A 14,810-nucleotide genomic window follows, 5' to 3' on the forward strand; every position below is an offset into this window, starting at 1 on the left:
CACACACACACACACACACACACACACACACAGAGTAAACTATGAGATGAGCAAAGGGGGTTTTCCAGTCTTCCTTCTTTGACCTAGGACTATGTGGATCAGGAAATCAATTTTCAATCATGTTTGCATACTTATTGGAGTCAAAGAAAAAACAGAGGACAGTTATTCACAATCCTCCAGGCACGTTGATCTAGTCTTCAGGGTGGGTCTCAACAACTGAAGGATGGGAGAGGGTGTGCACAGAGGTGCGAGCCTCTGCTGTGAATGCACCGATCTCACGGGACCACAGTGAAGCTGCATCTGTGCAGTCATCTCTGAGGATCAAGTACTAGGGATGTAGGCCTGAGATATGGCCATGGGCCAGGATTTAACCTTCAGGATTTGGTTAAGGAATCCTAAGTCCACCCACCCAGAGGAGCTGGCTTCAACCACGCTCAGATGATGTCCTCAACCATCTCCTGGTTCTCAGGCAGGTGCCCTCCTGCCTTCATCAAGGCTGTCAAACTTCCTCCCTTGTCAAGATGTACCACTTGCAGATCCACCAGGTGGGTGGTTAAGGCCCCTCACCACGCCCTCATGGCCTCCCACAGGACAAATCAGATAGCAGTACAAACCTTGGATGCATAGATGGCCCTCTTGTTGGGGCAGTCACGGAGCAGGGACACCCTGAACTCAACAGGAATGCTGCCAAATGCAGGGATCTTGTAGGTGCTGGGGCCACGGGTGTGCAGGCTCCCCTCTGGGGAGTAGTGCAGCTCCTCCATAGTAAAGAGCCCAAGACCCTGGACAAATGCCCCTTCCACCTGCAGGACAGACAGAGACCATGGGTACCCTGCTTCCCTCCTCCCTGAGGACAGGTGGCACTTGCCACAGTGAACACAAGGAAGCTAAAACAGCCAGCTACTGTTCACGGGGCTCCTGCCTTTGCCCCACCATAACCTGTCTGGACTTGCTCCAGGCTTTGGCTCAGGCAGAGCAAGGACATTAACACTGAGCAATGTTCAGTTTTAGAGCTTGTCAGGGGCACACAGTGGTAGGCGTATTTCCCACTAAACCTGCAGCAGTGCAGATGGAGATATTCCTTCCATGTCCCCACTGGGAAAATGGTGACTCAAAGCTGCGAAGCAAGCTCAGAGGAGGAATTTCTTGGATAGCAGATTACTTGAGCCCTACCTCCAGCCAACCCCTGCCTGTCCTCTGGGGGAAAATGCCCCTGCTGTAGTTGGGCACCTACCACGTCAAGTTGGCCCACATATCTGCTCTCCCAGCCACCTGCTCAAAAGGGGGATATGTGTGACCACCATAGTGGAATGAGGATTTGGGGAGAGAATGGCTGCTAATCATCTTGTATATACAGTGCCTGCCCTAAAGGGCTGGTCAACCATAGGGGTTCCCCAGTGGTTGAGTTAATTAATGACTACATTTCTGTATACTCAGTAATTACTCATTTTTAAATAATGCAATTTATATTTTATACCAGGTGCTCGAACTTGATTCCTCCCTCTGTCTTCTCCCATTTCACCTGTTCTGCTCAATAACCCTATGTTTTCCTAAAGTGATTTTCTTTGGGCCATCCCTTTGCTCCTCCTGCCTGAGCCCTTGCCTTTTGCTCCCAGGGCCCTCTACCATCCCAAGTGGCAGCATCTACTTTTTGGAGCACAGAGCTGCTCTGGGTGGAAAAGGGATGAGAAGGGAGATGGCATCTTCTGACCTCAGATCTCACTTCCTGGGCATCGATCCCAAACTCAGTCTCCACACCACCTGTGCTTGCCCTCAGCCTGCACGTGTGTGTCCAATATTTCCCCATTCACCATCTCATTCTCTGCCGGGTGAGTACCCTTTTTAAGTCAATCCATATTGATTTACTTTCTGCCTTGAATGCAAGGTAGGCTATCATCATTCTAATTCCCACTCTTGGGAGACTCCCGAGGTGCCATGTTCTGATCTGCCTAAAGATCATGTTAGACCATGTGCTGTAGCTGGTGCCTAGGGGCACATCGGTGGCCAAGTTCACCATCACCTTGGTCCTCTGGGAGACTTACCTGCCCAATGTCAATTGCAGGATTCAGACTGGAGCCAACGTCCATGACAATGTCTGTGCGGAGGTTCTAAAGTAGACACAGAATGGAAGCAGTTTCAGAAGGAAGGGATGTTTGCAATATGGCAGATGGGTTTTGGTGACCCTCAGCCTGTAAGTGCAAATGTAAGTAGTGCTTCCCAAAGCAGAAAGCCTGGGCTTGCTCAGGCAGAAATGCTTCCACTGCCATGAAGTCTGAGTTCTTAGCAGCTAGGTCGGGGGTGGGGAACAGCAATGACCTCTTGGTAATCAGAAGTAACTATGCACATTGATGCGCGAGCAGTGAGGGCAGGTTGCCAGGACCTGGGGCTTCAAACTCCAATCTGGGTACATCATGTAAAGAAGGGGTCGACAAACTGTTGATCCCTAGCTTTGTAGGACTCATAGGCTAATAATTATACCAGTAAATGACCAGAAAAACAAAAGGAAGAACATTCTAAGACAAGTAAAATTTACACAAAACTCAAGTTTCAGTGTCCATAAACAACGTTTTATTCTCTTCTCTCCCTTAGTACTAAAGGTTTGCGAATGTCTTACCTTATGATCCCCTGTTAGGCAGTCAATTTCTACTTCAGAGCAAGCCACCCCATAGCTGAAGTAGTGGAAGGGATTCCCGGAGTTTGTTTCAAAGCTGTAGCCAAGGTTAGGTGTCCTGGGAGGGCAAAGAGAAGATACTCCCTCGGTGTTAATATGAACACATCGGCTTCCCCCAACCCCGATACATACAGAGAGCTTGTCCTTCAAAATCTTTAAATGCTAACCGTTTTTTTTCATGTGGTTGTCCATGTGTTTGGAACAATTTGAACCTGTTAATGAAACCTACACATCCCAGAGCATTTGGCCTCATCTCCCCCTTATGTTGCCAGTGTTCCTTCTATAATCATTCTGTGCAGCCTCTACCTGGTAGAAACAGAGGTGACAGGTTTGTCTGAGCTCACAAAGGACAGGAAAGTCACACTCCAAAGGATCTACTAAGTTAGAAGCCAAAGTCTTCAGAACTGAAAGTTTTGCCGGTGGTGGCCCTCAGGCTGTTCACACAAATTCACCTGCTCACCAGGCTGCTCACCTTCCTCAAGGTGACCATTAACAGGATCAGTTTCTCAGACCAGCCAGGATGGACTTTAAGCAATCACTGCCCATCTGCGGGCCCCTTCAGAAGCTCAACAAGGGATTTGAGGGAAAATCTTATAATAGAAACAAATGCTCCCTTATGCAGTTTTTGGCAATCCTGAGTACCTTCCCAACTCTGCACAAGTCACATATGTGTGTGTACACATGTGTTCACACACTCAAAGTTTATAGCACACTGTATCTATGTGATTCTGTACATGACACAGGAATAACAAACTGATACAAGCAGACTCTGCACAGAAACAAAACCAATTCAGGACTGAGGGAAAAAGACTTCTCCCAGGAGAAATCGCCAACTTCTTGACCTCAGATTTCACCATGTTCATCTGGGTTTGCCTTTATAAAACCTTAGTTTTACAAACTCCACAAATGTCATAGGAAATGGGGAGAAGATCTTCATTAGTTTGTGTTTATGTAGGTTGAACACAGGCAGTCCCCGAGTTATAAACATCTAACTTATCTACAGGTCACACTTAAGAACAGAGGCTATTACAGTAAGTCTCTGAGTTACAAATACCCTACTGACATCCTACTTGCTCTTATGAATGGAGGTTATTACAGGTAATAGTGCCTATTCCAACTGGCATACAAATTTGACTTAAGAACAAACCTACAGAACCTACCTCTCATTTGTAGCCCTGGTCTGCCTGTATTGTATAACCCAGGAGGCACTGGCAAAACATTCTTCTGCCAAATATATGTAATGTATATTAAGATTCACTTGTTTTATTTAGATACACAAAATCTGTTCCAAATGTTATACTATTAAATTATGTTATTATGTATCATATATGTGTTCATATACTCATAAAAGAGATTTGAAGCAAACATTGAAATCTTTTCCAAATCTAGTGATCTGTAAAACTGTCCTAATAAAATGTCCCAGAGGTGCCTAAAACGTTATGACTGACAATAAATATGATCCTATCTTTTCACAGCTTCTGAGTCAGATGGGCCGGTAGCTATTCACACGATTACTGAATTTTAAAGTTGCAGAAGATATATGCCCTCTTCTAAATCTCACTGTATGTTGGAATCAGACCGCATGCTCTGAATCCTCCTCTCATCCCTTCAAGGGAAAGCCTCTATAAAGAAAACTGGTGCACAGGACAAAGAAGCACCATGGCTAACTCAGAACTCCAGACACCTTGGTTCTTGCAGAAGAACAGTGAGAGAGGAAAGGAACGTGGCTGGCCCAGCACATCATAGACAAGGAAACAGGTTCAAAGGGAACCACTGACTTCCCCAAGTGAAATAGTGAACCTTGAGGCCAGAACGAGAGCCAGCGTGGCTCATAGTTCTATAATCCCACATAGTTCAAACTACAACCTCTTAGGACTAAAATCAGTAGAAGTTCTCTGAAGATATAAGAGTTTCCCTGGACTCAGTGAGGGAGGGGTCCCGGGACTGAGGATGACAGCACACCAGAAGTTGCCCCAGAATGTCATACTTACTTATAAAACCCAGTGGCAGACAAGCTCACGGCATTCACATAGGCAGCTGTGACCTGAGGAGAGGAAATGGCCATCAGGAAGGGGCCCTGACCTGCCCCAGCTTACCTGAGCTCCTCCTCTGGAAGCCCATCACTCACCGCTGGGACTCCCACGTCTGCGCCTAATCTCACTTGCTCACCCCATTACCTGCCCCAGGTCCTCACAACCTGGAGCCTGGGGTACTGTCCCAGCCTCTTACCTGGTCTTCCCACCTCATATCATCTCCCTGACATACCACGCTGACCATGTCTCTGCCCTACTCTAGTGCCTCTGATGACTCCCCATTGCCTAGACAGCAAATGCCTGATGTTAAGGACCACAGGCTTCTCACGGGCCTTTTGCAGCCCACCGTGGCCACCTCAGCCAAACTCTAGTGCTAACTCTCCCAACCCTCCCGTGTCCCCACACCTCTGCACCTTCGATCATGTTGTTCCTTACCTGCACCTGTCCAAATCCTCTCCCCTCAACAACTACCTCAAACGCACCTGTCCACTTAGCTCTTCTTGGGGGTTACTCCCCACTCTGGCCATTACAGAAGCAACTTCATTGCACTCATTTGATACTTACCACGGGAGCTTGTGCCTTTATTTACACGTTGCTATCCATAATGCTATCCCTCCACCCTATCCCTTTAACTAGCTAATGGGATTTGGGGCGGGGAGGGGTTGTCCCCAGCACTAGCACAATAAGATTCAAGGTGTGCTCTTCACTCTGTGTCCCACATGCTACGTCTGCCTCTCCACACACATTATCTGACTTAATATCTTAATAAGTACGTATTCACTGCCACTCAGTAAAAGCTACGCTATTATTATCCTCATTTTACAGATGAGGAAACTAAGGCTTAGAGAAAAAGATTTTGACCTAAGATCCGCACTAGTCATATAATGTGTGTGTTTGCATGTGTACACATGGGTTTGTGTGTGTGTGTGTGTGTGTGTGTGTGTTGCGACTGTGGCTCACTTATCAGGGTTAGCAGCTTATAAAGACCACTGGACTACATGGTTGGTGGTTGAGAACAAAGCTCAGATCAACAGGTCAGACGTTAGAGAATTGATTTCAAGGCTGTTGGTGTAAACATTTAAATTGCCCAACAAATCCCTCTGAAAACCCAAACCACCACCCCCAAACTGCATTGACGTGGCTTTCACGCAAACAGTGTCTGTGCATTTATATGAGGCAGGGAAGAGGTGAGTCTGAGAGGACAATGTATTTTGACCCTGTTGGGGAGAACTGCGCTCTCTGAGCTGGCCACACACTGCACATTGGCTGTGTCACCGCTGGGCCCAGTTCCCCCTCTCCAGCTCAGCTCCGGGGGATGAGGAAGCTGAGGTGTCTGCCTGGTGGAGGAGCTGTGGCCTCCCACCCGAGGGAGGCTTCCTTATGGCTTCCCTCTGAGAACTTCTGATTCGCAGGCCTCTGATCCAGAAGTCAGAGACCTGGGCTTGTATTAGCATGAGTGCTCGTTCTGTCACTCTTGAGATCTTGGGAGTGACACAGGCTCTCTGGTGATATCTTTGCCTGGCCTTCTCACAGAGGGAGTCTCAGGGGACCCAGACTGCAGGGCTGGCTGGAAAGATGGGCTGCTGGGGGCAGCTCTCTGAGAGGTGAGGGTTTAAGAAAACCAGGCTCAGTGACTCTCTGAAACAAGAGGGGCACAGGACCAGGCCCAGGTGAGCCCAGACATCCCAGCGAGGCATGCTGAGCAGGGGCTACCAAATCCCCAATTCCCATAAGGCTGTCAAAATCACAGATCAAAAATATTCCTCAAATAACTTCCCTCACCTCTGAACAGCACAGAGAAAGGGACCCAGCAAGGCTGAGCATTTACTCATCCTGTGAAGTCACACAGACCACTTTATCTTCTCTTTGCCTATTTGACTGGATCATTATCTCCTAGGCTTGTTTGGGGCCAGAAAAGAGGCCCTGTTGTTGATTTTCCTCTCACACGCCAAAGAAAGTGGATCTGCTCAGACTCACCCAGTCTTCCCAGGAGCCGCTGGGATTCTTTTTCTGGAAAGGTTCCAGCCTCTGCAGAATGGTCTGACAAGCTGCCTGAAGAAAGCACCCACCACACACCAGACGCATCAGTCCTCCACCTTGTACAGCCCAGGAAGAACCCAAGAGCCCTGCAAGGCCACCTCCACACAATGTTGTCCCCACAGTACCCGTCAGACAGCCTTGTTGCCGCTCTCCAGAGTGACTAAGGTGCAGGGTAGTAGCCACAGGGGCCATCGTGACCCTTGCTTGGAGAGCCTTTCTAACCCAGTTCTTCAGCTGACAGAGGGCAAAATGTTTGAGGGGCCCCTGGAGAAGTGCCTCCTTCCATTAAATTCTCTGATTGTGTACATGCCCTGTGTGGGCCAGAAGCACACACCCAACATGGCTGACTCCACTGTCAAATTTTAATTTTGGTCCATTGTCCTGGGGCTAGTTCCTACATTTTCCCAGAAGCCCCTGTTTTCCCTCAACACCCCTCCCCATCTCATCCCTCCAGGCTTACTTTTCTTTCTTTCTTTCTTTTTTGAGCACAATGGCCTCAGCCTAGCTCACAGCAACCTCCAACTCCTGAGCTCAAGCCATCCTCCTGTCTCAGCCTCCCAAATAGTTAGGATTATAGGTGCCTGCCACTATGCCCAGCTAATTTTTCTATTTTTAGTAGAGATGAGTGGGGTCTCCCCTTACTCAGGCTGGTCTCAAACTCCTAAGTGTAAGCAATACACCCACCTTAGCCTCCCAAAGTGCTAGGATTACAGGTGTGAGCCACCGCACCCAGCCATCCCTCCAGCTTTGACAGAGTTGAGGACAGTACTTGAGACTCTCTTTCAGGCAAAGACACAGCCATTGCCAAAGAGCCTGAAAGAACCTTCCAGCTCCCACCCAGGGAGGTTCTCCCAGTCCTAAGCACCGGGCTAGCCCCTGCTCTGCTGGCTTCCGCAGGCTCCTTACATAGATGGCCTGTCCATTGATGTCACTGCTGACGGATGCGGCTGTGGGAGAGGTGTTGGGCACAGTATTGGTGCTTGTCTCACTGATGTAAATCTTAGAGGTGGGGATTTTCAGAGCTTTACTGGCCACCTGCAAAAAAAGAAGCTATCACCCTCTAGAGACAAGGTTATCGTGGGGGGGGGGGCTGACTTCTCCCCAAGACTGGAATTCATGTTCACTCTTACAAGCAAGAAAATAATTTTGTAAGCTCTAATCCTATTGATTCTGGAATGTTCTCACATCTGGCTGAATTTAAAGCACACTCGATGGAGTGATTTGGTTGGATAAAAAATTCATAAACCTAATGGTGACAAACAGTGCCTTTAAAGCTAACCCTGGCTTTTCATAAAATCCAATTTACCAGTCCCCATGAGCTGAGCAGATGTGCTGACTCTATTCCAGCCCCCTTACCCCAGCTCTACTCTGAGGACTCTCTCAGGACATGGGAAACTAGCTACCTTTATACACACGACATGCCTGCCTTACACAGGGAGATCCCCTGACCAATCCTTTTGTACATATGAGAAAACTGAGGGGGGAAAGACCTGCCCAGGGTCACATACATCTGTGTGGCATGGCCAGGCCAGACCCAAGGGCTGCTTCTGCACTAATGCATCCCATTGTTCTATTTCTCCAGCAGCCTCCCTCACAACAGACACCACAGTGCTGACAAGGATGCCCACAGTCCTGGACTGCTCACCTGAACCATTTTGGTGTGTAGGCCTTGGCCCATCTCAGTGCCCCCGTGGGTCAGCAGCACAGAGCCGTCAGTGTACACATGAATCAGGGCTCCTGCCTAAGGACCAGACACAAGATTCAGTAAATCCTCACTCTGCTTAAGATTTGGGGCTGAAAGGTATGGAACCCAGGCAAAAGAAAACCAACAGCAACATTCTGGGTGTAAATCCCATATAAAAAAATATGATGGTGTAAATCTCATGATGTAATTACATGGACCTTCAGAAGCATGTGAAATGTCTTCATAGCTTTCTCTCTGTGTCTTCTATCCCTGAAGCAGAATAGGTCAAATATCTCTGTGCTCACTTTATAGAGGAAGAAATAGGACAAAAAATGCACAATAGTGCTCCTCAGTCCTGTGATCAGGAAGGGTGGGAACCAGAGATTGTTCCCAGATCTCTGAGTCCCACTGCCTGTGACATATTAGACAAATAGGAATATTCATTTAAGCAGCAAAAAACTCCTCCAGTTGACTCTGTTACCAGTGAACACAAATAGGGGTAATAGGGCCCCCTCCACTGGAAATAGACAAAATTATATAAGGCAATTACCTGATTCAGGAAAGGAAGTGTGAAGCTTATTCCAAACTTGACAGGAAGTATGCACAATCCTCTCTTTTTCCAGCAATTCTCCCTAGAGAAATAGGAACATTCTCATAGAATCTTCTCTGCCAGATTTATGTCAAATTGGAGATATTTTCTGTCAACATCTTAACATCAAATTGAAAGACGACATCCTTGGATTTGCCCATATAGTCAAAACTGAGTTGTGCCCCAACAATGTAGACAAAGATGAGAAGGGTGGATATTTGGGTTATGGTCTTTCAGTACAGCTAGAGCAGAGCCCACTCTGGGTCAGAGTGTGCTGGTAAACATAGACTGTCACCACTGCAGGGAGGCACTGTGGTTCTCTGATGACAATGGCTCTTTATATGTCACATTTGGTTATCTGAGTAGCTTCGTAAGGAAGACAGAGCCAACATAAGTATGTACATTTTGCAGACAATTAAACTGAGGCCCAGGGAAATGGAGTGACTGCCAAGTCACATTTATAGATTAGGGCCAGCTGTGGTGCATAACTGTGGTGTTCTTAGTCCTGGGCTAAGAACATGTGTAAAGACGAACCACAACTAATGGGCTATGACACTGAGTATAGGCTGCAAACTCACCTGCCCCAGGCTAAAGATCATTCTAAGATCAAAGAGATTGCAGTGAGTTGGCCAACTCAGCAGCCTCAGAAGCTGTTCATTAAATTATCAGCTATAGAATATGTATACCAAAAGAGCACTGGAACATCAGACTCCCCCGCCCAGCTCTGCTTACCTGTTGAACTTGTCAACCTCACTCTTCCGAGCATGATACTGAGAGCTTTCTAGGCATTCATCCCAGCACCTGGGAATGGTGAATCCCTCAAGCTTCTGGTTGAAGTGCGTCAGGTCCCCTTCTTTGTACATGTTCATCTTCCGTACCTTCCCCAGGAGAGAGACACTGAGGCCTTGTCAGTGCAAGAGACTGAGAGGACACAGTCTAAAGCTAAGTCTCCAGTCCTGTCATCAGGACCTGCCCATCCTCCACCCCCATGGGAAAGGCCCAAGTTACAAAGCCACTCTCCCCGCCCCAGAAAGTAGGGTAACCCACTCTGACTTTTGCTACCAAATTCTCAGCTTACCTCCTCTGCAGGTAGCCCACAGGTCACAGCAACTTCGCCCATCCAGTTCTCAGCAATGAGCATCCCCTGTGGTCCTCCAAAGCCCCGGAAGGCTGTGTTGGAGGGCAGATTGGTCTTGCACAGGCGCCCAGTGCCCCGGATGTTGGGGATTTTATAGCAGTTGTCCATGTGGAATAGAGCTCGTTCCATTATCTGAAGCACAAGAAACCAAAACAGGAGAGAACTGCATGCTGATTTCATTAGCTCCTCAATAAGAACCCCAATGGCTGCGTCCATGTCTGCCCTTCTAGTTCCACGGCAGCTGCTCTTCTTTGGCCCCAAGTTATCTCTTCCTAGGATATTGTGATAGTCTCTTCATTGCACCTTATCCACCTACTGATAACTTCATTCACCTCCTCTGTGGGGAAGCCCTTCCCAGACCCTCTAGTTGTAACTAATCATTTACCTCTTTAAAAAAAAGTTGATCTTATTAATTCATTGTAAATTAATTCTTAATCCCATTAGAGCTGTACTGCAAATGGTTTGAAGAGTCCAATACTTCTCATGGTATGAAAAACAGCCTCCTTCACTTTCCGTCCTCCTACTCTCCAGAAGCAACAACTTACAACTCTCACAGCTTATTCTTTATCAGCTATTTAATTAACTTCCACATCTCTAGAAAACATGGTTACTTTTACTACATCTTAACTTTTTCAGCTTTAGACTTTTCTGTTGTCTTCTCACGATGGAAAAGGAGGGTTTAGTTCTTGCCTAGTCCTCTTTTCCCACATATACACCAGCTTCCTATCTCCCGATATAGCTGTATTTAATCTAATCAATAGAATTTTAATATTTTAACTCTGTAAATACTGCTCACAGTTGAGCCATGTAGCTATGATTATTTCTATCTTCATAATATTTTTTCACCCTGGAGTTAACAATTGCCTTTATGTTTTCATTTACTTCATTTCTATCACTTATTACTAAGTCAACTTTTCCCCACTTCTAAAAATGTGCTCTCAATATATTCAAGCACATTAGATTTTCTATCCAGTTTCATCTTTTTGAAGATATCATCCCTAGAGCCATCTGGCCTCTTTCAATTTAAACTGTGCCCCACCAGGCCGCTGTGCAGCTGTAACCTTACATCCATCATAGGAATTTCCCTCACCTCTCTCAGTATTGACGCCTCTGTTCCTGAATACTTCAATGAATGAAGAGTTAAATTATGGTACATACAAACCATGGAACATATAACTGAGTCACACTATTTGAACAAGCCTCCAGAGAATTAGGCTGAGTGAAAAAACTCAATCCCAAAGGTTCCATATTGTTTGACTTCATTTATCTAACATTCTCCAAAATGACAAAATTAAAGAAATACCAAATAGGTTAGTGGTTGCCAAGGCTTACGGAAGGAGTAAGAAAACCTTCTGGTATGCCAAATCATACTTCAATAAAAAAAAGATTTTAAAAAAGCAAAGGCAATTTAACTTATTTAAAATTAAAACACCACAGAAATGTGTAACATAGAAAATGACAGTGTGTGCCCCTCAGTACCACTCCAATCACCATTAACAATTTGATCACTCTTAACAGTTTGGTGTATGTTCCTTCAGACTTTCACCATGTCTATCACAGGTGTGATATAGAGGTATATGCACATACACATATCACATATGTGTGTGTAACACACATACACGCAGTCACTACACCATACATAAAGCTTTGTTACTAACTTTGCTACTTGGTGAAATATCTTGAACAAGGATGGGTTAACCATTACCCAGCGAAGTAATATGATCTCTGTACTTTCAAGAATAATCAAAAATGGGGAGCCTAAGGTGGGGACAAGGTAGGCAGCTATTGCAAAAGTAACAGGTAAGACCTGGGAAGGCCTGTGCCTGTGTGTGAACAGGTTATAGGGCATACCATTGACCCCCCCCCACGGATCCCTGGGTGCAGGGGCGGGGGTGAGTGCTACTTACGCTCTGAGAGAGATCCAGGGTGTTCCCCGCATTGCTGAAGTGATCCACCTCCAGAGCCACGACCTTCCCAGTCTTCATGAAGCCGACCTGATAAAAGGAGAAAATGTCTCAACAGTCCCTTCCTCAGTCTCTCATCCTTCCCTCCCACTTATGCTACCTGGAGGAAACAGAAAGAACAAGGCCTCATACCCTGGAAACCAAAGCCACCAGAAGAGGTCACCAGAATGTAACAGGTGAAGAGCAGAGAAACTAACACTCCCCAGGGCTGCACCCTCAGCTCTCTGATCCTGGAATCACTTGTCCCACACTCCTCCTTCCTGTCCCCTGCTCCCAGTTCTAGGAGAGGGAGCAGGAGGCCAAAAAGAGAAAGCTGGTCATGGTAGGGCAGGGAGGGGAGGGCGGGGAACAAACTAGGAAAGACACTAGAGCATCCCTCACAGTTCCAGTCAGCCCACAAGAAAAGGTACACTTTGCAGGAGCATAATATGCTTGTACATCCTTGACCTTATGTAACCACTAAAAACACTTCTCACGGCCATTTCATGAGTGTGAAAACTGGGACCCCAAAAGATCAAAGTGATTTCTTCAGGCCCACAAGAATCTTAGAATAAGAGAAATATAATGCCTTTCTGAGAGGGAAATCATGAAATAAAGTCAGAATACACCAAAGGGGAGATGTTCAAGGCCAATTTCTGCAGAGAGGGAACTCCCAGGTTTCTAGAGCTAGACCAAGGCCTGTAAGGCTATACTGATGTGTATGGGGGAGGGCTACAATTGTCACTCATAGAAATCCAGAAAAGGATTATCCCAGAGGGAAGTTTGGGCAGCGCCCAGTACTGGTGGAGCAGGTGCCCATCCTAATATCTTGTGCCTGTCCAGGACCCTAGGAAGTCTTATTTTTCACTGTATATTACTAAGCAATCATTCTGCTATCTATATAAGGCCTGTGACCATGTTAACTCAGGGCAACCCAGAGCCATGCATTTACTCTAGGTCTGCTGACAAATCATGTTTCTGAGCCTGACTGGGCAAGACCAGATTTGGACGACAGCAAATTCACAGAATTCATGAATGCCACCCTTGGGAGTAGCCTGCCGGCCTCCCCGGGACCACCCTTCTGTGTTGCTATTGGCCTGCCTGCATCTCCCTCCTTACTACTTCTTCTTTGAATTTCTCCAGATAGTCTTGCAAAAAGTAAGGGTACAGCCCAGGATCCCCAGACCTTTGGCCTCAGATTTACTTACAAAACAGCACTGCCCACCCCAGCACGGCCCCAACGTCTAGAACCTTGTATCTGGCCAGGAAGGGATGTCTGCCGCCAGTGATCAGCATGTCCTCATTGCGATCCAGCATGCAGCGCACAGGGCGGCCTGTCCTGAGGGGGGGTCCCAAGAGCGTTAGAAACCTAGGAGCCTTCAAGAACAGCCCAGAGCCCAATGAGTTGCAGGGAGGAAAACAGCAGGGAAGCTGCCTTTCCCCCACTGGAACACCAAGCAGGCCTGGAATGGGCTGCTTGGCTATTGAGGCAGCTGGGCAAGGTGGGGAATACAGGACGTGAGGTGCGTCCTCGCCCTGGGAGATCAGATGTGAGCACAGTCATGAGAACACAAAGGAGCAGGCCAAGTTACCCTCACCCTTTGTCCAAGGGTTTTGAAGAGAGGGCTGTGAGAATTCAAAGCAGGGGAAAACTATTTCCAACAGCAGGAAATCCAGAAAATCTTCCTGGCAGTGGCAGCCCCATTCTTTTTCCCAGAGCCAAATGAAAGAAGCAGGCCTTGGAACTCACTTGTGTGCAGCCAGGGCCACTGCCGTGGACAACACAGTGCTCCGGGTCTCCTTCCCGCCAAAGCCTCCTCCCATTCTCTTCACTCGAACCAAAATCCTGTTTGCTGGAACCCCCAACATACTTGCAACAAAGCTCTGTGGGCAAAAGACAAAATATTCGCTAGACTTATTTCAGGCCTGCCCCAGAGCTTCCCTGATACGCCTGGGCCTAGTTAATATTGTGAATCCTGAAATTCCTTGATTCGAAATCCCAGTGTAGCCCTGTGGCTAGTGGTGCTGGGGTCCAGCACTCATTGGTCACTGCAGACAGAATTCAGACATTGTTTCTAACCCCAGGGGTGAGCAGCCGGTGATAGGATACTTTTAGGAATCCATCCCATCTGGCCAGGGACTAGTGGGTCATGAAGGTAGGACAAGCCACCCCAAATCCTAGCAACCACTGTCACATTACAGGTAGTAAGAAATGAGGAATATTTTAGCTGGTGCAGATAATTTAGTGGTCCCTGTGACTATCACTTAGCCCAACACCTTTGTTTTACAGATGAGAAACCTGAGGCAGGATATGACTTGACCAAGGCTATGTGGCACTAGAATGATAATAGCCAACCCTTTCTAGCCTCTAGTTCAAGTATTAAAACTCATCTAATCTTTGCAACTGCCCTATTAGGACCCATTTTAAATAGACAAGGAAACTGAGCCCAAGAAAGTCATAGAACAAGCTCAGGGACACTGCTGGTTTATTAGAGTCTGGTGCCAGGACCATTACACCTAAGTGCCCTTCTGGACCACCCAGAACTCCCTCTTTCCACTTGCCACACTGCCTTCTTGGTCAACTAGGAGGTTCCCATTATCTCCCCAGCCCTTTGAACTGGACCACAGGACACCTACCTGGGTCTTCATGGTGTTCTGTGTAGACACAAAGAGCTCCATCTCCCCACCCTCAGTTTTTGGGACAGCAATGGT

General features: G+C 47.1%; 1 protein-coding gene across 1 annotated transcript in view; it reads right to left on the reverse strand.

Moving 5' to 3' along the window:
* XDH (xanthine dehydrogenase) overlaps positions 1–14,810 on the reverse strand; it is a 64,878-nt gene that overhangs the window by 3,934 nt on the left and 46,134 nt on the right. Inside the window, exons 20-33 of the mRNA XM_023511824.1 lie at positions 14,736–14,810; positions 13,849–13,982; positions 13,350–13,437; positions 12,063–12,149; positions 10,096–10,287; positions 9,750–9,895; positions 8,979–9,060; positions 8,390–8,485; positions 7,651–7,779; positions 6,682–6,756; positions 4,663–4,715; positions 2,615–2,729; positions 2,043–2,108; positions 615–803 (exon numbers count right to left, since the gene is read on the reverse strand). The exon at positions 14,736–14,810 is cut by the window's right edge and continues 3 nt beyond it. Of these exons, the coding sequence (XP_023367592.1) occupies positions 615–803; positions 2,043–2,108; positions 2,615–2,729; positions 4,663–4,715; positions 6,682–6,756; positions 7,651–7,779; positions 8,390–8,485; positions 8,979–9,060; positions 9,750–9,895; positions 10,096–10,287; positions 12,063–12,149; positions 13,350–13,437; positions 13,849–13,982; positions 14,736–14,810 (1,527 nt within the window). The remainder of the gene's footprint in view (positions 1–614; positions 804–2,042; positions 2,109–2,614; positions 2,730–4,662; positions 4,716–6,681; positions 6,757–7,650; positions 7,780–8,389; positions 8,486–8,978; positions 9,061–9,749; positions 9,896–10,095; positions 10,288–12,062; positions 12,150–13,349; positions 13,438–13,848; positions 13,983–14,735) is intronic.

Source organism: Otolemur garnettii, unplaced genomic scaffold, assembly GCF_000181295.1.
Source record: "Otolemur garnettii isolate 467f Iridium unplaced genomic scaffold, OtoGar3 scaffold00022, whole genome shotgun sequence".
NCBI lineage: Eukaryota > Metazoa > Chordata > Mammalia > Primates > Galagidae > Otolemur > Otolemur garnettii.